The 27,307-nt window shown below is 43.3% G+C and overlaps 2 protein-coding genes across 3 annotated transcripts in view; both read right to left on the bottom strand.

Annotated features, from left to right (window-relative positions):
- Positions 1–27,307, bottom strand: part of TLK1 (tousled like kinase 1) — an 89,615-nt gene that overhangs the window by 38,798 nt on the left and 23,510 nt on the right. Inside the window, exons 1-3 of one of the 2 annotated variants that reach the window (XM_087949736.1) lie at positions 6,975–7,193; positions 4,852–4,970; positions 3,512–3,583 (exon numbers count right to left, since the gene is read on the bottom strand). In XM_087949736.1, coding sequence (XP_087805862.1) covers positions 3,512–3,583; positions 4,852–4,970; positions 6,975–7,140 — 357 coding nt within the window. In that variant the 5' untranslated portion in view covers positions 7,141–7,193. Of the gene's footprint in view, positions 1–3,511; positions 3,584–4,851; positions 4,971–6,974; positions 7,194–27,307 lie in introns of those variants that run through there. The other variant, XM_026677722.2, reaches the window with a different exon arrangement.
- Positions 8,966–13,089, bottom strand: LOC148133143 (uncharacterized). The gene is made up of 4 exons (XM_087959071.1): positions 12,955–13,089; positions 11,419–11,908; positions 9,523–10,626; positions 8,966–8,973 (listed from the first exon to the last, which is right to left on the bottom strand). Exons 1-4 carry the CDS (start codon positions 13,087–13,089, stop codon positions 8,966–8,968), a joined length of 1,737 nt encoding a protein of 578 aa, XP_087815197.1.

The raw sequence follows: 27,307 nt of genomic DNA, 5'->3' as shown, positions 1-27,307 counted from the left end.
CTTGACTATGTCAAGTTGCGTCAGCTGAGAATTCAGCGGCTGCTATAAGTTTTGCAATATCTTGGTGCGCTCTAATGTTGGAATTAGGGACATGCTCCCATAAGAGACAGAGCCACCTAAGAGAAGAACAGGTAAAGAAGGAAGTGGCTGTGGCCGCTCTGATGGCCCACACATCAGACTGATGGGCCCTGTGTAGGGCTAGCTCAGCCTGTTTTTCCTCTGGCTTTAATGCCTCCAGCACTTCACTGGGAATGGAGGAGGAGGACGCTAATCCCACTATAGGTTCGTCTACCTTGGGAGTATTCAACAATTCTGAGAAATCAGGGGCCAAATTAAAATATTTCCTGTCATATCCTGTGGGGGCAGGGTACACTGCTGCAGATGCCCACTGTTTCTGTACCAGGTCCGAAAACATGTGAGGAACTGGAATCACATCTGCCTCGACTACTGGTTGGTTGAAAATTAGATCTTCTGGTCCCTCTTCTGAAGGAGTTGGAGTGGTAGAAGGGGTCAACTTGTTCAGGTACACAATGTTTTTTGCCTTAAACAAGAGTGATCTGAATAGTTGGCGGAATAAGCCTGTAAATACAGGTTGATCAGGAACAAGGGCCTCATCCTCAGACATCCCCCTTTCTAAGGGGTCCGCTTCCGACAGGGCCAGGTCACTGTCATGTATTGATCCTGATTCAATCTGTTCCATTTGATCAATTTGATCCACTTCTCCTCCTCCTCCGTCGGCCCTTGGATGGGCGCTTCCCCCTGTAACTGTATCTGGGTATAGTGTTGCTCCGACGTGGTCAACGACCTTAGCGATTGAAAATCATAATCAGCGGTTACAGGATGTTTCCTGGTCAGAACTGCGTGTTGAAGACCTGCTGCAATTCCTTGGTGGATTGCCAGCTCCATCCATGCCTTCATCCTCTCTGGAACTTCCTCTGGAAGAATGTCGTCCTGTCGAAGACCAGCAGCTGTTGGAGTGAATGTAGCTTCGGGAGCCCTTCGCATGGTCAGTGTTCCAGGTAACTGGGCCTGTTGACTCTGGGGAACCAAGCTGCGCCTGGATGAGGGAGAGATCTAGGGGAGGAGGTGGGTGGGAAGAGGTAGAAGGTCCTGGACTGGGGGGCGGAAAGTCCTGTGAGGCCCTGTGTGCCTCCCTTGCACACTTATCTATTTGCTTTTTTAATGCTTTATGGCGCCTGTTGGCATCCTTTTCTGAAGCTTTAGAATGACCTTTTGTCTGCTTAGATTTGTGCTGAGATTTAGCTTTGACCCTTAAGGTCTGAGACTACTGCCGCCTGCCATTTTGATTGAAAGAAATGCAGTATACTCGTTATTCAAAGCGATACTGTGGAGGCGGTTGGCACGCCCAGGAGCCTGAGCCAAGAAGGGACCGGTTGCCCTGATAATATCTTATCCCCTTCTTCTTCTTCATATATGTGTATGCGTGCGTGCGTGCGTGCGTGTGTGTGTGTGTGTGTGTGTGTGTGTGTGTAATATGTATATGTATATATATATATGGCATTCAGCTTTGCTCGGGTATTTTCCCACGTCATTGTAGTTGTGCTTTTAAAGTTGTAGCAACGTTTCGGCAGAATCTCATCTACCATCATCAGGCTTCTGTATAGTGTTCATCTGATGGCAGATGGCAGATGAGATTCTGCCGAAACGTAGCTACAACTTTAAAAGCACAACTACAATGACGTGGGAAAATACCCGAACAAAGCTGAATGCCATACATGTAAGTACCCACGAAAGCTTAAGTATGTATGTATATGTATATGTATATGTATATGTATATGTATATGTATATGTATATGTATATATATATGTATGTATGTATGTATGTATGTATGTATATATATATATATATATATATATATATATATATATGACTTATATCACAGTAATAACATCTTTTGTTATTAAGATATTAATACCAAATATTTATTATTATCTGTAAATTCTGTTGTTGTTGTTGTTGTTATTGTTATTATTATTATTATTGGAGTGAATGATAATCACTATATATATATATATATATATATATATATATATATATATATATATATATATATATATATATATAACTAGAAAACAGCTTGATATAGTGAATATCCAAACAGCTAAATTAAGAACACCTGAAAAGGCCAAGATAATAAAGAGAGGCCTTCAACAGCTTCCCTGTACAGGCGGACACGGGCCTGGATGCTCGCTGTTGTGCCGCTGGGTGGGTAAGGCTGTGAGGGTTAAGTCAACAATAATGCACAGATGGCCTCGAATCTAATAAGCAAACGAGGTGTAATAATTCCTTGGGTTATCTGAAGAGAAACCTCTGATCGGGAAGGAAAACTACCCACACAGCTCGAGTTACAAATAGCATGGCCACACGGTCTTTAAAACAAAAGCAAAACAATGGCCGTTACTTTTGGCACGCGCGAGCACTTCCCAGCAACAAACTCCTGCTGCGTGAAGAATATGCCTCCGATGGCTTCTCCTTGTGGCTAAAAATGGCCAGAGAAGGGGTGGAAAGAATTAAGCTTTCACACTTTCCACACCAAGATGGCATTCTGAGGGGAAAAATCGAATGAGACGACTCGGATGAGGGCAAAAATGCCCACGCCGCTATTGCCGATGTAGAAAAAGGCAATGTGGAATCACAATGGCAGGGGGTAGAACAAGCAGTTGAGGGGGGCCTCAGAGCGATGCCAAAGCCACCCACAGCTTTGGGGAGCAAAACGGTGCTGCCCGAAAATGCAAACTATCTCCGACGGCCAGATGGAGAGAGCTAACGTCGGGAGATCGTAATGTGATTTGGAGGCTAAAAGCCTGAAAAAACAAACTGGACTATTTCCAAACCTGCTGAATAATTCTCCTGTTTCGGCCAAGGAAGAACAAAAAGCACTGCCTATCCTCAACGAGGCTGAGCCAAAACTGGGGAACGCCTGGAGGAGTCCCGTGGGGGGGAGGAGCGTTCCACAAATTAAGCCCAGCCTAGACATGCAGAGACTGAAGCACCTCCCACTACTGGATGCTCTGAACAGCTCATGGGAGAATTTTCAAATATTTCATCACTGAATTGTATCCATAACAGTACCCTGAATAAATCAATAATCTTGTAAACAACATATCCTTTTATTCACCCGATAGGTTAAAACAAGCTTAAGATACATGGCTTATTCACCTTATTCTCTTCTACATGATGTGTGTATATATTCTTTTTTACATATCTATTAAGAAAATTTGAATGGCTCATAATTTCATCCAAACATTTCATTTGCTTAAAAAATAATCAGTTAATTCACAATGAAACAATACATCATTTTGAAATAATCTCCCTGTAAGTGCATCAATTCTGACAGGATGTGCGTCAGTTTTCTCCATATCTTTAATGCAAATATTCTAATTATAATTAGCTAGGAATCCCTCCTAAATGTGTCTATCTTTTACTGAACTCAATAATATAAATGACAGGTTAGAAATTCTCACTTAAATATTTTTAACTACTTCATACCTCAGATTCTTTGTCACTTAGAGATCCCAAGCTACCAAAACTATGGTTGGAACTCTCATTATTAGTTGAGGCCTAAAGAAAAAATAAAAGAAATAAAAGCATCAAATGTGTAAAATTACTAATTATAAACAAATAATGCATTACTAATGGATTTCATGGTTTGAAAAATGAGTGATTATACACACATACTCCGGTCACTGCATATGTAGAGTTGTGGAACAAGCAGTAACAACTGCAAGTGTTTACAGAGGATTATGTGAGAAATAAGATTCTATACATCAAATTTAGTTACATTTATATTTTACACTATTTTTCATTAAAGAAGGAAAATTGTAAACAATAATATGTATAATGAAATATTGGTTACTATCAATAAAAAAACTAACAGTTTAAAGCCAACAATTAAAAATAAGCAAACAATTGTGTCAATGAATACAATCATTTAAGGGCTAAGTAAATAAAAACATTTTCAGGTTCTTATGAAAACCATTCCATAATAAAAGCAAGCTTAGTCTCACTGGAATTGTATCCAATAAGCTGCTCAACAGAAAAGAGAATGCCCTCTCCCCATGGTTTGGCCAGCAATAACATCTGCAACATGCCAAAATGGTGCAAAAATGAGGACACGTGCAATAATATCTTGATAGAAAATCCACTCTTACATATTTGTACAGCATCCCATTATCTGATGCAAGTATAAAAGTGTGGTATTTGTGTTATGATGCTCAAATGATTTCATTATCTGCTCACTTTACTATTGTCCTAAAGAAACCAGTGAAGATCACAAGATAACACACTTGCTCCTGTAGAGGAAGTGAATGTGTGAATGTGCTTCCTGTATCAACATCATGCAGCTGATCCAGGATGCCATGGTTGATAGTATTAAAAGCTGCTGAAAAATTAAAAGAAATACTAAGCTTACAACTTTATCCCCCCCAAGTGAGGGGTTGTTGCTCGTTGTATCATTTTGATTGAGAAACACCAAAATTGTTCCTAAATCAACCTATATGATAAGACCCGATAATAGCAATAGACGTATATACTGCTTCACAGTGCCTTACAGCCCTCTCTAAGTGGTTTACAGAATCAGCATATTGCCCCCAACAATTTGGGTCCTCATTTTACCAAACTTGGAAGGATGGAAAGCTTGAGCTCCATCAGGATCAAACTCCTAGCTGCGAGCAGAATTAGCTTGCAATATTGTATTCTAACCACTGTGCCACCATGGCTGAGTGTTTAGTTGCAATCACATGCACAACTGCACGCAATCCATATTAATTGTAAGAAAATATCAACCATCTGAATTTATTTTTAATACAGTAGTCCACATTCCTTTTTACCTTTGCTCCAACGCTACAGCTTCCCGTACTTCCAGTACTGCCACTCACAACTCCAGTAAATCTAGCCTCTAATAGTTCTTGCCTTCTTGGATCCAGGCTATGAAGCTCATCCATTGCACCTATAAAACATGTTTAATTTGTTACACAACTGCAAATAATTTTATGTAACCATGAACAATCCTACTATTTCCTCCCAAATTTAAATGAAATTTTGAATTATGTAGTCCTCCTCCAGAAATATATTTTTCCAGTAAAAATGCATCTGTGTTAAATGCAGAACACAGTTTTAGAAAAGAAAAAAAAAGATACAAAGTGGAAAGAAGAAAATTCATAATATGAAATTCAGCAATTTATAAATCTTCAAATAAATCAACAATGGGAAGGAGGCAGTTGAACCAAGAAAAGCAAGACTATAGGAAAGTTAAGTACATTATCTGCATTGCCTTCTTTGGAGAAGATGTAGTACAGATCTCTAGTCACAGAAATAATTATTTTTTTCATCAAAGAACTCTTGAGGGCTTGAGGTACATAATGTTTATAAATTCTAGAATTTACTGACAAATTGAAAACAAAGTGGGTCCAGATGAAATCTATTCACAGGTCCAAAACCATTCAAACATAAAATTGCTGATCTAACAATGTATTCAAAATATGTTTTTGAGAACTAAAAAGTGATTAATATGTCAAATTTTAAAAAGAAATCCAGGAAATTACAGGCTGCTTAGCTTAAAAATAGCCTTTTCATTGTGATTCATCTAGTGGTCTACTATGCACTGTGCACTATGCACAAATCTACAATTTGAGGCCCCACATCCTTAAATTCCAAATGTAATTTTTAATATAAAGAAAAAGAAAAATTAACAAAAACATGAGAAATCATTCCACATTAGCTAAATTTACATAATGCAATGTCGTATATCTCCTGTACTTCCAACTTACATCTATACCTGAACGCAGCAGTCTTACCTCTAGTTTCAAAAATATACAACTTCAATCATTTATTTTCAAACCAACAGAAACAAATTGCTGGTTTTTAATTTAGCAAGCTCACGAGATCTACAACTTTCCATTCTCAAGTTGTAATGAAAGCTTAATCTTTATTGACAAATGTATATCCTTTTAAGCCAAATACTTCCATATATCTTACTTTTAGTCTGTTAAAAAATATAATAAAGCAAGCGAATTAAAGTTGAGTCTCGTTGAAATGTTTCCTCCTCACAGCCCATCTCTCAATTATGCTGCCTCTTTAAACAGCTACCAAACTTGTTCTCCCATCCCTAATGTGCTTCCATGGCTGACTGTGCTTCCCACCATCTCACGCCTAATGTTCTTCCATGGCTAACTGTATACCGTCTGATTGATGTTGATTCTTACTAATGACATATAGGCCTTTGTCCACAGTCTGGCCCTTCAGATTTTCTAATAGTAACTCATTATCATAATAAAAAAGGCCATCTACCTTCTCTTTCCTTCCACCTTTCCCAGCATTATGGATTTCTAAGGAGCTTAAACCTAGGTCTCACCAACGTTAGACCAACATCCAGTCTGGCAAGCTGGGCATGCCTTGAGTTCTGTTTGCTAAGGAATGCAGGCTGGCAAGGCACAAAAAAAGACTTTTCTGCCATGGTGCCCACAATTTGGAACATTTTCCATCCAGAGATTACATTGGTCCTGATTGTCCTGTCCTTTCATAAGATCTTGAAGACCTGGCTTTGGCCTCAGGTCTAAGGCCCCCCTAAATAGCTAAAGGGACCTGTCTCCTGGCTATGTGGATGATAGTTTTCGCAGCTGCTGTAATATTATCTTGGGTGCTCATCCTTTCCTGATGAAATTATGGTTAAAGTTTGTCCATTGTGTTGTGAAATTAAGGAATTTTTGCCATGACTTCTGACTGCTGGCATGAATACCCTAAAACAAGTCAAGTCCAAAAACATTAGAAAATTCCTAGAAGCCTGGCATATAGACAAATCAGTCATCAACAGGCATATACAGGCAAATAAACCTACACATCATTCAAAAGCAGCAATCAAAAAGCCAAAAAGGAAACAAAAAAAACCTTAAACCTCCTCACCAACAATTAACACCCAAATGAGCAGAGATTAACAATAAAAGTAACACGAGACCTGTGATGGCGAACCTATGGCATGCGTACTGGAAGTGGCACACAGAGCCATCTCTGGGGGCACGTGAGCTGTCGCCCCAGCTCAGTTCCACTGCGCATGTGCATGCGCCTCCTGCCAGCCATCTGATTTTCGGGTATCTGCCGCGCATGCGTGGGACAGGATGCATGTAGGAGATGCGTGTGCATGCGCAGGGGGCGGGGGGAGAACTGGTGGTAATGAAATATCTATAAGAAAACAACCACATTCAGAGAGCATCAAGGACTCCACAATTATATTACATTAGCTTTATTTAGCAACAGCATTTAGACTTATATACCGCCACATAGTGCTTTATTGCAGTGGTCACCAACCGGTGGTCCGCAAGAAAATTTTGGTTGGTCCGCAGAGAAAATGTCACCCCCAGAGACCCCCCAAAAGCAATTAATCCAGGCTGCGCAGGAACACAAGGCTGCGCTGCCCACAGGGGCCGCGGGAACCCTCCCTGCCCACATTCCTTACCTGGCAAACTTGCCTGCCAAGTTGCTATTTTTCCTTTTTTTCCCCCGACCATCAGCTGTTCTGCTGGGCCGGGAGATTTAGATTAGCAAGAAAGCAGGAAATCGTTGGATTTCTTGCTTTGTAGCTAATCTTTAAATCTTCGGCTCTGCTTTAAAGCAGAGCTGAATCTTCCTTAAGGACTGAAGCTTCTATTATTCAGTGCAGATAGCCGATGGCAGAACCATAGATCTGTGATTCTGTGAGCAACTCAATCTGCCTGCCTGTTTTACCTGATTTTAGGTAAAAGTTGCTCTTTTTTATTAAAAAAATCAATATTTACATATATGGCGTGTTGTGAGTTAATTTTGTGAGTTTGCTTGCAAGCAAATTTTATGTGACAGACTCAGTAGCTGATGCCAGAAAGATAGATCTCTGAATGAATCTGTGATTCTGTGAGCAACTCAATCTGCCTGCCTGCCAATCTGCCTTTGCCTGATTTTGGGTAAAAGTTGGCTTTTTTAATAAAAAAAATTCAATATTTACATATTTACAATATTTTCATACAAGCCACGGCCAGTCAGTCATGTGACCACCAAGCCATGCCCACCCAGTTACAAGACCACCAAGCCACACCCACAAATTAGGCCATGCCCATAGAACCGGTTGTTAAGAAATTTGAATCCCACCCATTTACAATGTAAGCATTATTTGTAAATGTTGTTTAAATAATGTTACCAAGATCTATCTGAAAGGCAGCTGCATTCTATATAATTTTCGCAGGCTTAGAAGAAATAATTCTAGAATGCTATGGGCTCAAATGAGATGTATCTTTCCTTAATCAATTTTCTTCCAATCAGGATTTTTTCTCATTTCAGAGGTCCACAATCACTGAAATGCAACACTAATAAATGAATCAATACTGCTTTATTTTTATGTATCTTAATAAAATTTCATATGTATCATTACCTTTTCTGAAGCCCTCTAACCTTTTAATGTCAAAAAGAAGTAATATTGTGCAGAATGTACCTTACATATTCCAGAACCTTATTTTTTAATGAGTTTTCATTTGCTAATTTTCACCTAGATTTCAGCATTCCATGTACAAAAAGTATTCTATCTCTCAGTATTTTCCAAACAGTATGGCTTCTTTCAAGAGATATTATTGAACATAAATATAGAGCATTTCTTATCAAATCAGAATCAACATGAACATGAAACACGAGGTATCAGATTATATTACTTGAATATTTTTTTAATGAGTTCCCCTAAATATTCACTTGCTGTAATAAAATTGCAGAAAGTTGTGTTACAAAATAAAGCCACTTTGATATAGTGATTAAGTCATCAGGCTAAAAATGGTGAGGTCGTGAGTTCTAGTCCCACCTAGAACCAGTCAGATGATTGACCTTGGGCCACTCACATTCTTTCAATCCTAGGAAAGAGACAATGGCAAACCATTTCTGAAAAACCTTGCCAAGAAAGCTTTAGGATCTAATCCAGGGAGTCACTAGAAGTCAAAAACCTAATTGAAAGAATGAGTATACTGTATATCTTTATCTATATAAAAATTGGTACATGCATGAAGCTTGATACATTAAAAAATGTTAAACTCCACCTCCTAACTCTGTCCCAGCAATCTGAATAAGTATAGTTAAGAAGGGGCGTTGGTCCTACCTGAATGCTTCTTCTTGGGGAGCCGAAGGGAGAATCCAGGCTGGGGGTAGTCTCTAGTCTCCTAGCTCTGCAGACCAAGTTGAAAAAACTGAGGACACACCCCCTGATAATGGTCCCCAGTTCTGAACGACACTGAAGCGAATTCAGCTGCTCCTTGTCTTCAAACAGGCAGTTCATTGATACTGCAAAAAAAGGGATATTTCCTCCCTATTCTGACCAGACAGAATACAGGGTGGGACTGGATTCTCCCTTCGGCTCTCCAAGAAGAAGCGTTCAGGTGGGACCAACGCTCCTTCTCCACTGAGCCAAAGGGAGAATCCAGGCTGGGACATACCAAAGCTGGCTGATGGCTGTCCTACGGGTGGGAGCTGGATTAATTGGAAGTCCCCACCTCTACTTGCACACCCTGGAGGACTCGTCTTCCAAAAGGATGCCTCCGCTGAGGCAAAGGAGTCAATTTTGTAATGTCTTATGAATGGGGTCACTGATGACCAGGTCGCAGCTCTACAAATGTCCAGAATCGATGCCTGCGTTGCCCAGGCTGCGGTGGTCGCTGCACTTCTGGTTGAGTGCGCTGTGATCCTCCTGGGCACAGGAAGGTTCTGTAACTCATAGGCCCTTGCAATGCAGGCTCTGAACCAGCGACCTATTGTGGAAGGTGTCACCCTGTGACCTAAAGTTAACGGCTGAAAGGAAACAAACAAGGCTTCCGTCCTCCTAAAAGAAGATGTTCTTTTAATGTAAATACGGAGGGCCCTCCTAACGTCCAAGGTGTGCCATTTTTTCTCTAGTGCATGGGTAGGCTCAGGGCAGAAATTAGGCAAAATCAAATCCTGGGAACGATGGAATAAGGAGTTCACCTTGGGCAGGAAGGTAGGGTCCAACCGCAGAACCACCCTGTCTGCATGGAATACACACAGATCCTTCCTGATGGATAAGGCCGCCAACTCCGAAATACGCCTGGCCGAGGTAATGGCCACCAAGAATGCCACCTTGCACGTGAGAAGGCGAAGGCAGACTTCACGTAAGGATTCAAATGGGGGAGAAGTTAGTGCCTGCAGGACCTTAGGCAAATCCCAGGTGGGGTAGCGGTGGACCACCGGTGGCCTCAGATTCGTGGCCCCCCTAAGGAAGGCTTTCACCCCAGGATGTTGGGCCAGAGAAGTAGAGCCCTTGACCGAAATCACCGAGGTCAAGGCAGCCACCTGTCTCTTCAAGGTATTGGGGGCGAGACCTTTATCCAACCCATCCTGTAGGAACTCTAATACCTTTGCAACAGAAACTCCAGAGGGTTCCAATTGGTGACCAGTGCACCAACTGCAGAAAATCTTCCACGTTGTGTTATATATCCTGGTCGTGGAAGGTCTTCTGGCCACCTGGATGGTCTGAATGACCTTTGTGGAAAACTTCTGTTTCAGGAAAAACTTCTGCTCAAGCGCCAGACGGTCAATCAAAACCAGGCTGCATCTGGGTGCCCAATCGGGCCCTGGCTGAGGGAGATCTTGTGCAGGGGAATTCTCCAGGGTCTGGCGACTGACAGGCCCATCAGGTCTGCGAACCAAGGACGCCTGGGCCAGTAAGGGGCTACCAACAGAACTTCCGCCCTTTCTATCAGTACTTTCCTGATTGCCCCCAGAATCAGGGGAAGGAAGGCATACAATAGTCCCTGGGGCCACCTGCACCGGAGAGCATTGACCCCTTCTGCTCCTTGGGCAGGGAATCGAGCAAAGAACCTCGGAAGGTGCGTGTTCTCTGGTGATGCAAAGAGATCCAAAATCGGGCGGCCTAAGCGTTCTGCCATCTCCTGGAATAGACTGCGATGCAGTCGCCATTCTGACTGGTCAACTGTGGCCCTGCTCAACCAGTCTGCCTGCACGTTGGATACTCCTGAGATATGTTCTGCTCGTAGGGACAACAGGTTTCTCTCCACCCACCTGCACAATTGAGTTGCTTCCTGCATTAGAGATCTGGAGCGTGTGCCCCCCTGCCGGTTTATGTGGGCCTTGGTAGCCACATTGTCCGTAAGGAGAAGCACATGTCTCCCCACCACCTCTTGCCTCAAATCCTTGAGCGCTAAGCGGGCAGCCCTGAGCTCTAGCCAATTTATGTTGTGGGTGAGCTCCTCTCGTGACCACCTCCCCTGGGTGACCTGGGCTCCCAGGTGGGACCGACCATAGAGACTGGCGTCGGTGGTGATGGTAATCCTCTGGGATTCCCTGTACAAGCATCCCTGATCCATGGCTTGGGACTGCCACCAATGGAGGGAACGAAGAACTGGCAAGGGGACGCGAACCCTCCTTGGAGAGTCGCCCCTGCTCGCCCTCTGGTAAGGGAGCAGGAACCATTGAAGGGTTCAGGCGTGGAAGCAGGCCTATGGAACAATCCCTATGCACGATATCATCTTGCTTAGAAGTTGAGACAGCAAGATGACAGGTGCCTCTCTGGAAGACAGGATCAGTGACGTGACTTCCCTGATACTGTCTCGACGCTCCTGGGAGAGAAAAACCTGACCAGCTAAGGTGTCTATAATGGCTCCCAAATGCAAGATCCAAGTCGATAGCACCAGGTGGCATTTGTCCAGGTTTATCAAGAACCCATGCTCTCAAAGAATCCTGATTGTCAACATCAGATCCTCCTCCGCCTGGGGTCTGGAAGAGGATGCTATCAGGATGTCGTCCAAATAGCATTGGATCTTTATGGGTAAGGTTCTGAGGTGTGCCGCTACCGCTGCCAAGAGCTTGGTAAAAGTCCGAGGGGCTGATGACAGGCTGAACGGAAGAGCCCTGTATTGAAAATGGCGGCCAGAATAGCAAAACCTCAGGAACTGACGGTGGTTGGGGTGTATGGGCACATAGAGGTAGGCCTCCGTCAAGTCTACCGAGTCCCTCTAGAATGGAGTGGAGGGAGTGCATCTTGAACCTTCGGTAGATTGGATGTCTGTTGAGCCCTTTCAGGTTGAGGATTGCTCGCCACCCCCATGAGGCCTTTGGAATCACAAACAACATTGAATAGAAACCCTGTCTCTCCTGGTCCACCAGAACCGGCTGGATGGCCCGAATGTCCAGCAGATGGTGGATCGCTGATTCCATGAGATCCCTCTTTGAGGGGTCCCTGGAGATGGGGCAGCACACAAAGACTCTTGAGGGGGAGGAGAAACTCTAGAGAGAGGCCCGATCTTAAGGTTGACAGGATCCAAACATCCGTCGTGGTCCGTTCCCACCTCTGCCAGAACAGTCCCAGACGGCCCCCTATGGGGGATGAGGCTCAGGCATCACTTGTTACGCCCTAAAGGACCTTCTGCCCTTTTGCGTCTGACGCCCTCTGGCGGCAAAGGCCTGTCTATCGGCCTGAGAGGAGGATCTCTGGAAAAAGGGCCTACTTTGATGGGGAAAGCCTGCCCCAGCTTCCCCCTGTTTAAAGGAGGGCTTCCTGTAATAGGGATGAGACCTGTAATCAAAGCGCATTCCCTGGGAGGGCAGGATCTTTCACTTGTCCCTGGTTTCCATCAAAAAGGGATCCAGGGCTTCCCCAAAAAGTCTCTCTCCCTTAAAGGGAACCAATGCCAGCTTCCATTTGGTTCTGACGTCCATCTGCCAATTTCTTAGCCAGAGAAGCCCGCGTGCTGTTATGGAAGAGGCCATGGCTCTGGAAGAAAATTTGGCTGACGTGAGGGTGGCATCCGCAGTCAACTGAGCCGCAGCTATAATCTTATTCAGGTCCTGATGCACCTGAGATCCTCAGGTGGGATTCTGTCCTGTAGCTGCCTCAGCCACCGCAAAGAGGCCTGTGTAAAAAAGGATGCGGTCGTCGATGCTCTGATGGTCCAGACGTCAGCTTGATGAGCTCTCCGGGGCGCCATTTCCTCCTTCCGGTCCTCTGTCTTTAGAACATCCGCCGCATCAGGTGGGATGACAGATGAGGAAGCTAGGGCTACCACTGGGACATCTACCTTTGGCACTTCCATAATGTCCAAAAGGTCTTTGTCCACATTAAATAAGGTAGACTCAGACCCACTGGGGCGAGTGTACATCCCAGGGGACTCCCACTGCTTTTTGATCAGGTTGAGAAACATCTGGGACACAGGTACAGCGTCCACCACAGATGCCTTCTCAGTGAACAGGAAATCCTCCTGATCCTCTCCCTCAGTGGGAAGGTCCTGAGTGACGTGTCCTTTTTGAGATGAGCCGTGTTCTTGGCCTTAACCAGCAGAGTCTTGAAAGAGCCGGCTGGAAAAGGCCCTTAAAGGAGGGGGGACCTGCTACCTCCGACTCCTCATCCGAAAAAACCCTTTCTGGAAGGAGATCCCTCTCGGAGCCATAAATTTGGCTGCTTTCTGAAGGGGAGGCCGAGCGCTCTCTGAAGTGGACCGGCTGTTCAGCAGAAGCCTGCCCCTGCCCCTGCAGGACTCCTCTGCTAGTTTCCAAATAAGACAGCTGGCGCAGCTGGTTCCTGTCTTATTGTCTGGGATATCCAGGCTCTCAAGAAGGATGGCATTTCTTGCATCTGGGTCTCCTCCGGCCGTAAGCCAGCTGCTGTAGGTGTAAAGGTGGCTGCAGGCACAGGTCTGGCTCCACTGGAGACTTGGTCTGCAGGTGGCGCCATCAAGATCCCGAGGCGGCTCAGAAAAATTGTGAGAGGTCTCAGTCCTGATTTGGAGATTACCCTGGAAATCGTGGGTACTTGAGCCCCGAGGAGACCAGGCCGTCATATACTGCCTATCTGCCAGTTGGTCTGGCTGCCTGTCATCTTGAGGAGGCAAAGTGAGGGGTGGCTCTGTATTCAGCCATCCTGGAATCTCTCACTGCCCTGTCAAACTGTTTTTCTATGGCCTTTTGTGTATGCCTGGCCTGTCTATTCTCAGCCCTAGAGGATCTCTTAGGAGCTAGAGCCCTGGCTCTAATCCTAGCTGCTGCTTCCAGACCAGCAGACCTGGGCTTAGGGGATCCCTTTACAGCCTTCTCTCTACCCTGCTGAGGAACTGACAATTCTTGATCAGCTCCCTTGGCGGCCATCTTTGAGCCTGCCAAAAATAACTGTCACTTGACAGGGGTAGAGAAAGGGAGAAAGGAGTAAGAATGAATGAATGAATGAATGAATGAATGAATGAATGAATGAATGAATGAATGAATGAATAAATAAATAAATAAATAAATAAATAAATAAATAAATAAATAAATAAATAAATAAATAAATAAATAAATAAATAAATAAATAAATAAATATTCAGCCTAAGCTGTCAGCTACAGCCACAGTAGTTGTCCACCACTTCAGGAGGCTAGTGCGACCCAAAGTGGTGAGCTCAGCCCTGCTCCGCAATTCAAAAGCCGAGTTAAGGCGGGGGGAAATGCCTGCCTCTTTGAATTGCAGCAAGCCCTGACAGGGCAGAGGCTTGCGAGCCTGGCGCTGGCTGCACTGCAACTGTCAGGCAGACTCAAGCTTCTCGCAGCTGCCACGGTGCTCTGGGGACTGGTTGGGGGGTCGGGATTTAATCCTGATGGCCAGAACCCCCCCACAAGGGGCAATCCTGGAGACGAACTGCAAGATTACCCCCGAACGAAATAAATGGCCGCTGCCGCCGAAAAGGGACAGAAGCGCTTAGCGGCAGCTGCAGCTCGTCCCGGGCAAGGGAAAGTTGATTGGGAGGAGACAAGTTCAATAAGACGCCAGCTCCCACCCCAGTCCGGGCCACACGGGCTCTCAGGGTCACCTCCACTTCAGTTTTGACAGGAAACAAAACAAAAAAACCAGTCCACCAGCAAGGAAAGTCAAAAATTAAAATAACAAGCAAAAACCGTGAACCGGGAAAAAGGCGCGAAAAAATGAAAGTGCTAAACCGGCAAACCGGCTAGCTGTCAAACCTGATCTAAGCCTCTCTGCGAAAAAAAAGCTCAATCCAGGGGGTGAATATTCTTCTACAATCCTAACTATTCAGAGTCCTTAAAGGGAGGTCTGAACACACTGAGACTGAGTGAAGAACTGGGGACCGTTACCAGGGAGTGTGTCCTCATTTTTTTTCAACTCGGTCTGCAGAGCTAGGAGACTAGAGACTACCCCCAGCCTGGATTCTCCCTTCAGCTCAGTGGAGAATTATATCAATTTTCACAAGATGCTAATGCAGCCACCCCAATATTATACCAGGCTGTATAAATATTATGTATACACATCATGCAATGAATGGAACATCATGCAATGAATGGAGTAGTCCATGCTCAAACCCAAGTGATGCATTTGGTCTGTACGTGGCCTAAAATGTGTGTGTTTTATATGGGCTTGAACCAAAAATATACACAGGAAACAATGGAGACAAAGTAATTGTAATAACAATGACAACACATGCCTGAACAGACATAGAGGAAAAGAAAGCACTCAGAAGGTTGTGGGCTAGGTATGCTATGCTTGAGTTCAAGAACTGCAATGATGGCTCAGGAGAAGGAAGATACTGTCAAGGCTGTGGTGAGGAACACGTGGGACAATCAATTATGCTGTAGTGGAATTCAAGCATGGATGCTAAGCAAAGGTCATGCAAAAGGTACAAAGGCCATATAAACATAGCAAGGAGAAAGGGGTGAATGCATCAGCCTTGTCCTAATCGCTCTGTTAAGACTCTTTTGACTCGGCTGAAATCTGGAACCACCAAATGCCTTGGCTTTTAGTTTCCTGGATTGTGACCTCACAGGATTGTGTCTTCACAGTATTTGTTTTGTATACAAATAAACATATTTCTCATGGACAAACATTATTTTACTAAACTTCAATTCAATAATTCTTAATTTAGCAAAACTTCATTCTGCAACACTTTTGTGCAATTACAAAAGAATGCTATAGTAGTTACCGCTTACCTATATCCTTAACAATCTCTCATCCTTGTGGATAAATGGTCTCTGAAACCTATGGAGTAGTGCAATGATCCATCAGAAATGCCTGCCAGATCAGCTACATCCAAATCAAAAGGTGACAAGGTATTTTATCATTATGCTTTATATCCACAGGACTTTAAAGAATAAGCTGTCTCTCTGAAAAAGCAACTTATTTATAGCATTTTTTTATCCTGCTCTTCAGGCAGAAGTAGTCTCAGAGAAGCTTATATAAAAATCAATGAAAAAAAACTAATTCTTACCAACAGGGATATTATTTTAAGGAGCGTGACACAAAAAAGAAAAGAGATGAGGGAGAAGGAGAAAAATAACAAATCCAGGTTACAAAGGGAAATGTTAGTTCTTAAATAATACCCAGCTGCTTATAGTTCAGGGAGAGGCCAAGCCTGAGGGAGGTGCTATATCTGCAAGACTGAAGAGATCTTTCCCTTCCCAAGTGATTTCTCTCCCTCTGAAACTAGAGCTGTTACAGCTGCTATGTACTGTAACAAGTGGATGTTGTTTCGATCTTGACAATAAACCACTAATATTCATAACACATGGTGGTTTTTCTGTCAGGATTTGCAGCATTAATAGTTTTAATGTACAAAATGTAGCTATGAGTATAACCCTCTTGGATTAATCCTCCTGATTGTTTGTTTTACTTAGATAGCTAAGAATACAAATGATCTGCAAACTCTAGGAATGAAAGTAAAGGAATACAGTGAAATGGGACAAAGATTAAATACTAAAAAGATGGAACTCATAACAACAAATACGCCAATCAGCTTTAGAATTGAGAAGGAAGATACTGAAATGGGAGATAGTTTCTGCCTTTTACAATAAACTATCAACAAGGAATCAGCAGTCAAAAACATGCCACAAACTAGCACTTGGTAGAGTAGCAAAGTTGGTCTTAAAATATATTCAGATACCATGAATAATATATTCAGATACCATATCTACAAAAATCCTAATCACGCAGGGAATGGTTTTCCTATGACATTCTATGAAAGCAAAAGACAGACCCTGAAGTAGCAGAATAGAAAGAGTATTAAAACTTTTAAATGCATATAAAAAGGTATGGAGGAAGCAGATCTGGACCAGTCAAGATTCAGACAGGTTTATAATACCAACATTGGTTATGTTTATGGATGACCTCTAGATAGATACGGGGCATCCATCCTTGCCCTTCTAGATCTCTCTGATACCTCTTTGATGACTTGGTATTTAACACTGGGAGCTGCTCTTGAAGACTTTTCAGAAGCTTCAACTGGTGCAGAATGTAGTCTCGCACAATCTTGCAAGCTTTGAAGTTTGTTTCTCTAGAGGTTTCTGCACATTCCTTCAAATCTAACAGAGAAAGTGCCCACTAGGTCCTGTCTCTTAAATAGCGTGATCCTGAGGTAGGCTTACTGTATCAGCATGCAGATTTGTTGTAATTATCATTGTTTACACGAGAAATTCCACAAATGTTTTCTCCACAAAAATGAACAGATATGAGGATTTCTAACATTCTCAATGGTAAAGTACACACATAAACCTATTTATTTTTTATACAGATCACATACTTAATAACATGAAGCTTCCTTCTACTGATTCAATTTTACTTGGGGACTTGCTGGACAGCATACAAATTTAAATAAATAAATTTAATAAGTAAATAATTCATTCATGGTATATTCCTATTCTGGGCTAAAGATGATCAAATTCTGATGTCACTCTATTTTTTAGATTTTAATTTTTTTTATTAAATCATTTGACCATATCAAATATATAAAGCTGAACAAAAACATAACTAGATACAAAGAAAACAATATGACATATATTTTCTAGACATGGATAAAATGATGCATAAAGCTTTTGTCTGCTTTCATACAAGATTTTCAAGTATAGTGAGCATTTAATCTCACATAAGAGAACAAGATTTAAAGATCGCAGTAATTTTTGTTTTAACTATACCAATAATTGGAAGTTTTCTTAGTAAGTGGTCTGAAACATTTGTGTACTTATTCACCAAGAATTTTCACTGCAACTTTTTCAAAGTTGTTGACTATTTCTGTTCTTATATTCTAAGAACTCAGAAAATCTTAGCAAGCTTCTTTGTAACTAGCTGATTTAAAACAAGAATTATATCAAATTACATATATCCAAGCTTCAGCCTATTTTCATTGTAATGTTTTCTAAACGTGTGTTATTGATATATACATATTAAAATTTTCTAAAATCTGATTCATAACCAGATAATGTAGATAGAAATGGAATTTGAAAGCTTACTGTATTATTTTGGAATGTTTCCTAGCCATAGAGACTGAATCACGTGTTTGAGCAATTGTACAATATTGTCCCAGAACAGCTTGAGCGTAAATTCATGGTTTCTGCTTTCATATCATTTGCAATATGAAATATTCCAATGTTCATTATTCAGAAAAATACTTTTTTCATAAGAACATAAATAAGCCCTAAGGTACTCCACCTCAAAGTACAGCTGAGGTTATAATGTCCTAAGGCTACTGCTGTTGGGACTGAAGAAAAGAAGGCTACTAATATTTTCACTAAGGAAAAGGGTATCTTCCATGTTCCACAAAGCTAGACATTGACCTAGGTTCAACCCATGACCTTTGTCATTATTTCTGTATGTAAGATTTGGTTCCTTGCACTTTCTTCACAGCTGGTTATGTCAGGAATGAGAGAAGTGAAACAATTATCGTACAGACTGTAAATAATTGCTGGTGCATTAACTTACAAGAAAAGAAATGTAATTCCATTCTTGGAATACTAAACAATATATTGTTTTCTTTCCTGAAACAAGGTATAGTGCTTCAAATACCAAACAATATTTAAAGGTGAGTTCTCCTGTGCTCAACAGGATATTCCAAGTTAAGGAAGGATTAAATATTAAAAAGAATCAGTATAGACATTTTAAATTTTGAGTTCTAGAAACAAACTTATATTTGCCCTCCCTCCAAAAAGGATACATATTTAAAAAGCTATGTACTATACTGGCATCCAGTTATCATATAACAATTTTTTCTATTTTTAAATATAACACCATGTTTTAACAGCCTTTCTGTTGTTTTCATGATTTTGAGTAGAAATTGATTTATTGTTTATATCCCTTCTTTCCCTTAAGACAAGCAGAAAGGAAGGAAGGAAGGAAGGAAGGAAGGAAGGAAGGAAGGAAGGAAGGAAGGAAGGAAGGAAGGAACAAACAAACAAACAAACTGTGGTGGAATGTAGTCTGGATTCCCAAGAGGGAGGGGCTGCATACCAGACCAGGGGTCTCCAACCTTGGCAACTGGCAGAGGAACTCTGGGAGTTGAAGTCCACAAGTCTTAAAGTTGCCAAGGTTGGAGACCCCAGTACCAGACCACCAAGACAGCACAAAGTTTAGATAGTTTAGTGGGGAGAGAGTTAAGATAGTTCTTTTCTAGAAGTCTCAAAACATATCTTTAATGATGTAGTAGTTGCGTTAATTTGGCAAGCTTTCTGTCTTGTAGGTGAGGAATAATAAAGGAAACTGCTTAGTATTAATTCTGCATGTCTTTCTTGGTTTTTGGAGCCTGAACAAACCACAAATAGTAACCAATAGCAGTCTTTTATGACATGTATCATCATATTCCTAGGCACAATTAACAGCTTACCTCATATTCTGAACCAAGAAAAGCTTCTAGATAATCTTTTAAGGAGACTCTTACACAACACTGAGTTATACTAATTTAACCATGATAAAACCATATTCATGAAGAAATTAGTAGTTAATAAGAGATGAGGAGGAAACCAAGAAAAAGCATGTAAGAAAATTAAGATAAATAGTAACATTGCAAGCTTTTCAATTTCTTTCCAAGTATAAAAGAAAGCATGGCAAAGGTTACATCCTGACTCCTAACAGCTAGAGTAGCATTTGTAAGAGATAGTCATCTAACATTGAGCCTTGTTTATCATTAATATCCCTTTTCATCATAGATAGGGCAAAAGGATAATGTCCTTCACACAGTGACATCACCAAGCAGAGGCAATTCCAATGAATGCTTATGAAATCTCCCTTCAAAGTATGTGGTGGCAGATGGTCTGAAAGTAAAAAAAGGTACAATCCTTCTTCAAAGAAATGCTGGAGGTGGTGACCCAATACTAGGAGAGGCTTCTATTTTTCTTTCAATAGTATCAAGATGAAAACTTTGAATTGTACCATCATCTCTACAGGTATCCCATTCAAAAAAGTTTATCTCTGATGTACAGCTTTAAAACTAAGCTCCCTTAAAGGGGGCAGGGAGCCTTTGAAGTCTAAATCAGTATCAGAGCATAGACTAAACAGTTTACTGATGACATCCAACTAGAATTCCAGAGCATAGGATGCATCCCTTTCTGAAAACTACAAATATATCTCTTTTTGAAATGTGGTCTTTGTTCAATTAGCTTGCAGTAAGAATTACCTTGATTTAGATGATCCAGTAGCTCTCATATGTAGATTTTCCTTCATATTATTACTGGGGTGTTTTTTTTCTTGAACAATGTTTTCTCACTTTGTACAAACTACTATATTTTATTTTGTTATGGGATTATTAATATTCATGAACAGCTGTGAAGGAAATCAAAGGGAATCAGCTGATAGTTAAAGGGAAAATTGGCTAAATACATAGCTTTCCTGGACAGGATTGTAGTTCACTGCTACTGAAGAAACTAGTACAAACTTTAGAAGCCAAAATAGCTATAAAAAGTCCTAAACAGATTGAGGTCAGGATACCTGGGGGGATTCCCCATATAGACCTGGAATAACATCCCCTTAAAAATAAAATATACATTGGTAGTTCTCCTCCATGCTGCTGCGAGAGCCCAGGATGGGTATGACTCCTCCTGATGACATCATCAAGCTGGGTCCGTCTAGTATAAAAGTAGCAGCCTGTGGGAGAAACCTCCCAGCTTTGACTTTGCTTCTTTCGATGACCATAAGCTGGTGTCTCTGAAAGCAGTTTAGTTAGCAGCAAAAGCGAAAGCTATCTTCATCATTGGCATAGCTCACGGGAACCGGTGCAGCTGTGCCTTCAGGAGAGTGGGGCTCCACTCTCCTGCAACACCAAGGATTTGACGTTTCTTCATCCAAGGGAGACTGTAAGTAGGGAGCAATCCTTGATCCTCCCCCACAGTCTTCCCTCAGCGATTTCGGCCGCTATGATCATAAAGATCACATTGGTGATAACAGCGCCTCTCAGCTGATCATTAAAACTGCAGTTTTCACTTTATTGATGATTTCGCCGTTCAGGGCTGTTTATAGCCTAAGGAGCGATTTAACCCCTGCGTAGCCTGTAGCTCTTGCGAGCAGCCAATTTGGAGGCTTCTTCTTCAACCGCACATGGCGAGCGACCATTTTGAAAACTTCTTCTTCTAAAGAAAGTAGCGAGAGGCCATTTTAGGTGGCATCATCCCCCAAAGGCCAGCTTCTACCGTTCATAAGCTCCTATTCAGGCTACTGCATAGACAACACATAGTGAGGATCGCTTTCAGCACCTTTGTGTCTGTTTATGCATACTATGGATCAAGACAAGGTCCACATAGAGCCTTCTCAAGGCCCCCAAGCTGGCAAAAGAAAGAGGAGACAACGCTCCCAGTCTGTTCAAAGGAAGGTGGCGGCCAAGATTAGGGCCAAAGCTTTGGGCCCTAAGAAAACATCCCAAGCTGAATTAAAAGCAGAGAAAAGAAGCCATGCAGCCTTAGAAAGGCAGTTCGGCAAAACTATTAAACAAATGAGGGGTCAACTACAACAGGCTTCCCAACAAGCCAATCCTCTAGTTGTTCAGCCAGCTACTTCTAGGGAAAGGGAAGATACCTCAGCTCCACTTAGCCACCTCCAATCCTGGTCCCCAGAGTGACCTGAAATCCAACCAGGACCTCAAGACTTCAGCAGGTCACGTCCCAACTTTGCCCAGACTCCTTAGGATCTTTCTTCTTCATCTATCAGTGGAGGAAATTGCCCCCGAGCCTCAAGTGGTACAATTGGGGCATGGGGATTCCCTCTTCTCCAAACCCATTGTTCATTTGAAGATCCTTCCCCCATCATCTTTCTTGACTTAGTCAAGGAATAATTTGCCTTCCCCACTGCAGGCCCCCGCCCATCATCCCAAGATAGGTGGTTCTACAACGTGGGTCCTTCCTTAGCTATGGCTCTGGCAGTTCCTCCAGTAGACACCCCAGTTGTGGCCTCCTTCTCCTCAAGCACTCCAACTGAGCCTGAGGATGTACTAAAGGGCAGAGGACAAACACTCCAAACAAACAATGAAGCGTAACCATCAAGCCTCGGCTTGGGCCATCCGGGCCTCGACTGCTGCATCATTTTTTACAAGGTCTTCCATCCGCAGGCTATTCCAACTTCAAGGCCGCATACCTCCATCAGACTGCAGGTCGCATCAAGACCTCAATAAGATCATAGCAGCAGCAGAGTTCTCGGCGGACGCCACCCTCAATGCCGCCAAGTTCTCTTCCAGGGCTATGGCATCATCAGTGGCAGTTAGGAGACTGCTATGGCTACAAAATTGGCAAGCGGAGCCTCGACAGAAGTGGAAACTAGCTTCTGCCCCATGTACCAGTGAGAAGCTGTTTGGAGATGCCCTTGACCCATTTGTTGTTGAAACAAAAGACAAAAGGAAAGTCCTTTCATCAACAGGAAAGAGGGCAGATTTCCGCCCTACCCCATACCGGCCTCCCTCATTCAGGCCCGAAAACGCTTCTCGCTTCTCCAGACCTCAGAGCGTCAAGATCAACGCCATGAGGCTACCGGCAGACAACAAGCTGCGGGTAAATGGCCCTTTTGTGGAAGAGGGGGTCGCTCCTTCCATCGCTCAAAATAATCTCTCGTTCTCCCCTCCCATCGGAGGTCATTTGGCCTCCTTTGCTTCCAGATGGGAGGAGTCAATGACAGACGCCTGGGTACTCAATACAGTAAGGTCAGGGTTACAATTAGAATTTCTATCACCACCCCCAGAAAAATTTCTACTCTGCCCCGTTTCCCGGGACAGTTCATGAAGGGCACTTATGGAATCAGCCATTAGTCACCTGGTCGATATAAGGGCCATTCAACCAGTCCCTGAATTACAACGTGGACGTCAGCTTTATTCTCAGCTTTTCGTGGTCCCTAAGGCCTGGGGGGGGTGGGGGTGGCAAGCCATTCTTGACCTAAAATTTCTGAATGAGTTTATCCCATATAGGCGCTTCAAAATGCAGACTCTGCATTCTATTCTGGAGAGCGTTCAGGAGGGCAATCTCCTCTCTTCCATTGATCTCACGGAGGCTTACCTCCACATTCCCATCTGGCCTCATCATCGCCAGTTTCTCCATTTCTGTAACCAGAATTCCCACTTCCAGTATCGAGCCCTTCCTTTCGGGCTCTCGTCTGCCCCGAGTCTTCACAAAGTTATTGGCGGCATTGGTGGCTTCGCTCTGGTCTGTTCCAGTGAGGATCCAATGCTACTTGGACGACATCTTAATCCTGTCGTCCTCCACCCACTCTGCCCATCAAGATCTTCAAACCACTCTCCATTGCCTCTAGTACCACGGTTTTTCCATCAATTCCAAGAAAAGCCAACAACCAGATTGCGCCAACTGGGAGCCATCATCCACACAACTCTGTGTCAAGTTTTTCTGTCTCCAGCCCGAGGGCAGAGCTTATCGAGATCATTCAACAGGTCCAACGTCAACACACTGTCTCCCTGTCGCTGTTGTCCAAACTTTTGGGCAAAATGATCTCATGCATAGGCATAGTTCCGTGGGCACGGCTACACTCACAGGCTCTACAATGGTTCCTGTTCCCCTTTCAACAAGCAGGAACCAGCCAAACATCTGCCAAGGTCCTGCTCTCTCCAGAGGTCCGCCGTTCCTTCAAGTGGTGGCTTTCCCCAGCCCTTTCGAAGGGTCTCCCATTCAAGGAACCAGACAGACTGATCATCACCACCGATGCAAGTCTCCTGGGTTGGGGAGCCCACATGGAGGGTCTCATGGCTCAAGGGATCTGGTTCCAGTTAGACAGGACTGGGCCGATAAACTGGCTAGAACTCAGAGCCATCTATATAGCCCTGAAACATTTCAGGGACAGGATAGTGGGGTCCCATGTGCTAGTGTTGACAGACAACATGGCTGCAAAGGTGCACATCAATCAGCAGGGGGGCACAAGGTCCAGGGCCCTCATGAGGGAAGCCGAAAGGTTGGGGAGGTGGGCAGAGAGACATCTGCTGTCTATCACAGCAGACCACATCTTGGGAGTCAACAACTCCCAGGCCGATTGGCTGAGCAGGAGCCCAGTCGACCACGCAGAATGGTTCCTTCCCCAGTCCACTTTCAGGGATCTGTCCCTCAGGTTCGGGACCCCGGAGGTAGTCCTCTTCGCCTCTCCCCAAAACGCTCAAGTAAACAGATTTTTCACCAGGTTTCCTTGTCAGGGAGCGGAGGGGACCAATGCACTTTGGAGCAGATGGCCCACCGGTCTCCTCTACGCCTTTCCCTCTCTTCCCATCATTCCGGCGGTCATTCGGAAGATGTTGGAGGAATGGGAAGAGCTGATTCTCCTAGCCCCCCATTGGCCCAGGAGACCCTGGTTTGCAGATCTGGTGAACCTGTCTGTAGCCACTCCCTGGAGGATTCCAGACCACATGATCTCACTACATCAGGGACACTGCTCCATCCGGATCCCCAGTGATTCAAATTGACCATGTGGCGCTTGAGTGGCAACTGTTAAGAGAAGCCAATCTCCCAGACCAGGTCATCCTTACCATCCAGGCGTCTCGTAAATCTTCTACGATGCGTATGTACAATGCCACCTGGAGGGGTTTTTGTCATTGGTGTCACAGGGAAGGTCTTTCTCCTACAGTAGCGGGGGTACCACAGGTCCTCTGTTTCCTCCAGGATGGCCTTGACAAAGGTCTGGCTCCTAACACTTTACGCCGTCAAGTAGCGGCTCTTGCTTCAGTCATCTCCTAGGATTCCTTTCCTTCTTTGTCCCATTATCCTTCAGTTCAGATTCTTAAAATGGGGCTTCCAATCTCCGCCCTCCTGTGGTTCACAGGTTCCCATCCTGGGACCTTCACAAGGTTCTCCAGGCCCTAACAGAACCTCCCTTTGAACCCCTCAGAAAGGTGTCCTTTCAATTCTTGACCTTCAAGGTGGTTTTCTTAATAGCCATCACTTCAGCTAGAAGGGTGTCAGAGTTGGCTGCTCTATCTATATGGCAGGACCTCTGCACTTTTCACAATAGAGTTGTTCTTCATTTAGACCCTACCTTTGTACCCAAAATAAATTGTGTATTCCACAGTTCCCAAGACATAGTAGTTCCTGATTTTTGTTCCTGTACACACCACGCCTTAGAGCGCAAGTGGCACACCTTAGATGTTAGAAGGGCTCTTAGAATTTATATCAAATGCACTTCTACATTTAGGAAGACAGAGGCTATGTTTGTATCCTTTTCCCCTTCCCAATGGGGGAACAAGGCCTCTCCTGCCACCTTACGTAGGTGGATCAGGGCTTGCATTGCACAGGTCTACAAAGCCAAAGCTCTGCCAGTACCACACGGCTTGACAGCACACTCCACTAGAAGTGCTGCAACTTCGGCTGCCTGGGCCACCCAGGCACCCCTAGAGGAGATCTGCAGAGCGACTACATGGACATCCCCATCTCCGTTCATCAGACACTACCGCCTGGATTCCTATGCCTCCACAAGCACGGCTTTTGGCAGATGGGTTCTTCAGCGAGTGGCTACTTCAGAATGAGAGACCGGACGAGGACCCTCCCAAGGACATGAAGGCTTTGGTATGTCCCATCCTGGGCTCTCGCAGCAGCATGGAGGAGAATGGGCATTGGTAAATCTATCTATGCTGCTAGAGAGCCCAGCCCCTCCCTTGTTGCGTCTGGATTGTGGTGAGGTATGTTATGGTTCACGATTCTGTTTTGGCTTTCAGAGACACTCACTAAAGTCTGTCAAGTATCTTCGCCAAAGCTGGGGGTTTCTCCCACAGGCTGCTACTTTTATACTAGACAGACCCAGCTTGATGATGTCATCAGGAGGAGTCATACCCATCCTGGGCTCTCTAGCAGCATAGATAGAAAGGGCATTCTCAGGTAAATTTACCAACGCCCATTCTACAATCTAAACTTATGCCAAAACAATTTTATTCACCTTGGCAATCTACCTGAAATCCTTGCATGATGCAACTGAACTAATTATAGCTGTTATGTCTACTTTTTAATGTTTTCATATTATTTTATTTATATTTACATGTAATTCTAATTCAATATTCCTCTCAAAACCGCATGACCAGTAATATAAAATTTTCATTACAATATACTAGAAAATCCATGCCCCATTGAATCATTGTTTCAGAGATATTTCCTTATCTAAATACCAAAGACAAGCAAAAAAAACCAGCTGGAGTAACTTCCATTTTTCTGCCAGCTTCCATATTGAATTTCCTTGTGGAAAGTTGGGATGGAGCATCAGAAATTTTCATTCTTTCCTTTCCTTCCTCCCTCCCATTCCTGCAAGTTTCCCCATTTGCTTGTGAAAAGCTTGCAAGGAAAAAAAAAATCAATGGGGAAACCAGCAGGAAGCACAAGTTCAAAACCAGCAAACGGGTAAATGACTACTATTTGGTGGGGGAACAGCAAGATGGCATACATCAGGAAGACTACATATGGCTCTGTGAAAGATGTCACACAGGTCAGGAAGGACGCATGGGCATGCATGAGAGGTGCCTTGCAGGTTGGGGGCAGATAGGCTGCACATGTCAGGAAAGTTGCCCAGATCTTCAACTGGGGTGGCATGCCTTTCTATGGTATAGGAAAAACAAAATGCATAGATATTTTCAAAGACATTATGTTAGAAATGCTTTGCTGTTAGTATGGGGAAAAATAAAATAAAAACATTATATGAAAATACCAGTCTGGTTCTCCACGGTGGAGGCACTGATACATCCGAATGTTGTAACTTGGAAAAAAATTACAAGATATAAAGACATTTTGAACTAAAAAAGGGAACTTAAAATGAAGTAAGAATTGAAAAATCAAGGGATTGATCTAGCATGGTGGCTGCAAATACAATCAAGATATGAGAAAGATGCAAAAATGTATGGTTTTTATTAAGAACCAACAGCATTAGATCAGATACTACTAGGGGCAAATGAATAATAAAGAAAATGTATAGCTATCTATTTATTGAGCATTAAAATGGAAGAAGAACAAGTTAAAGAAACACTGATAGTATGGGCAAAAAACTTTGGATATATTATAGAGTTAGATAAATGGCAGAAATTGTGGCATAGAAATTATAAATTAACAATGTCAACTGCCTAT

The sequence above is a fragment of the Notechis scutatus genome, chromosome 1 (assembly GCF_049901735.1).
Source record: "Notechis scutatus isolate UNSWTSFEM ecotype Mainland chromosome 1, rNotScu1.2, whole genome shotgun sequence".
NCBI classification, from domain to species: domain Eukaryota; kingdom Metazoa; phylum Chordata; class Lepidosauria; order Squamata; family Elapidae; genus Notechis; species Notechis scutatus.
The sequence above is the reverse complement of the archived record's forward strand: the minus strand, read 5'-3'. Positions and strand labels throughout refer to the sequence as shown.

Bases quoted from the DNA above. Each gene is read 5' to 3' on its own strand.
- LOC148133143 (XM_087959071.1), bottom strand. From the start codon at position 13,089: ATGGAAGTGCCAAAGGTAGATGTCCCAGTGGTAGCCCTAGCTTCCTCA. The intron at 11,909-12,954 runs GTCTGGACCATC...TTTTCAATACAG, and splicing joins GGAGAGCTCATCAAGCTGAC to GGCTCTTCCGTTCAGCCTGT. The intron at 10,627-11,418 runs GTTCGCGTCCCC...CCCCTGCACAAG, and splicing joins GGGGCGACTCTCCAAGGAGG to ATCTCCCTCAGCCAGGGCCC.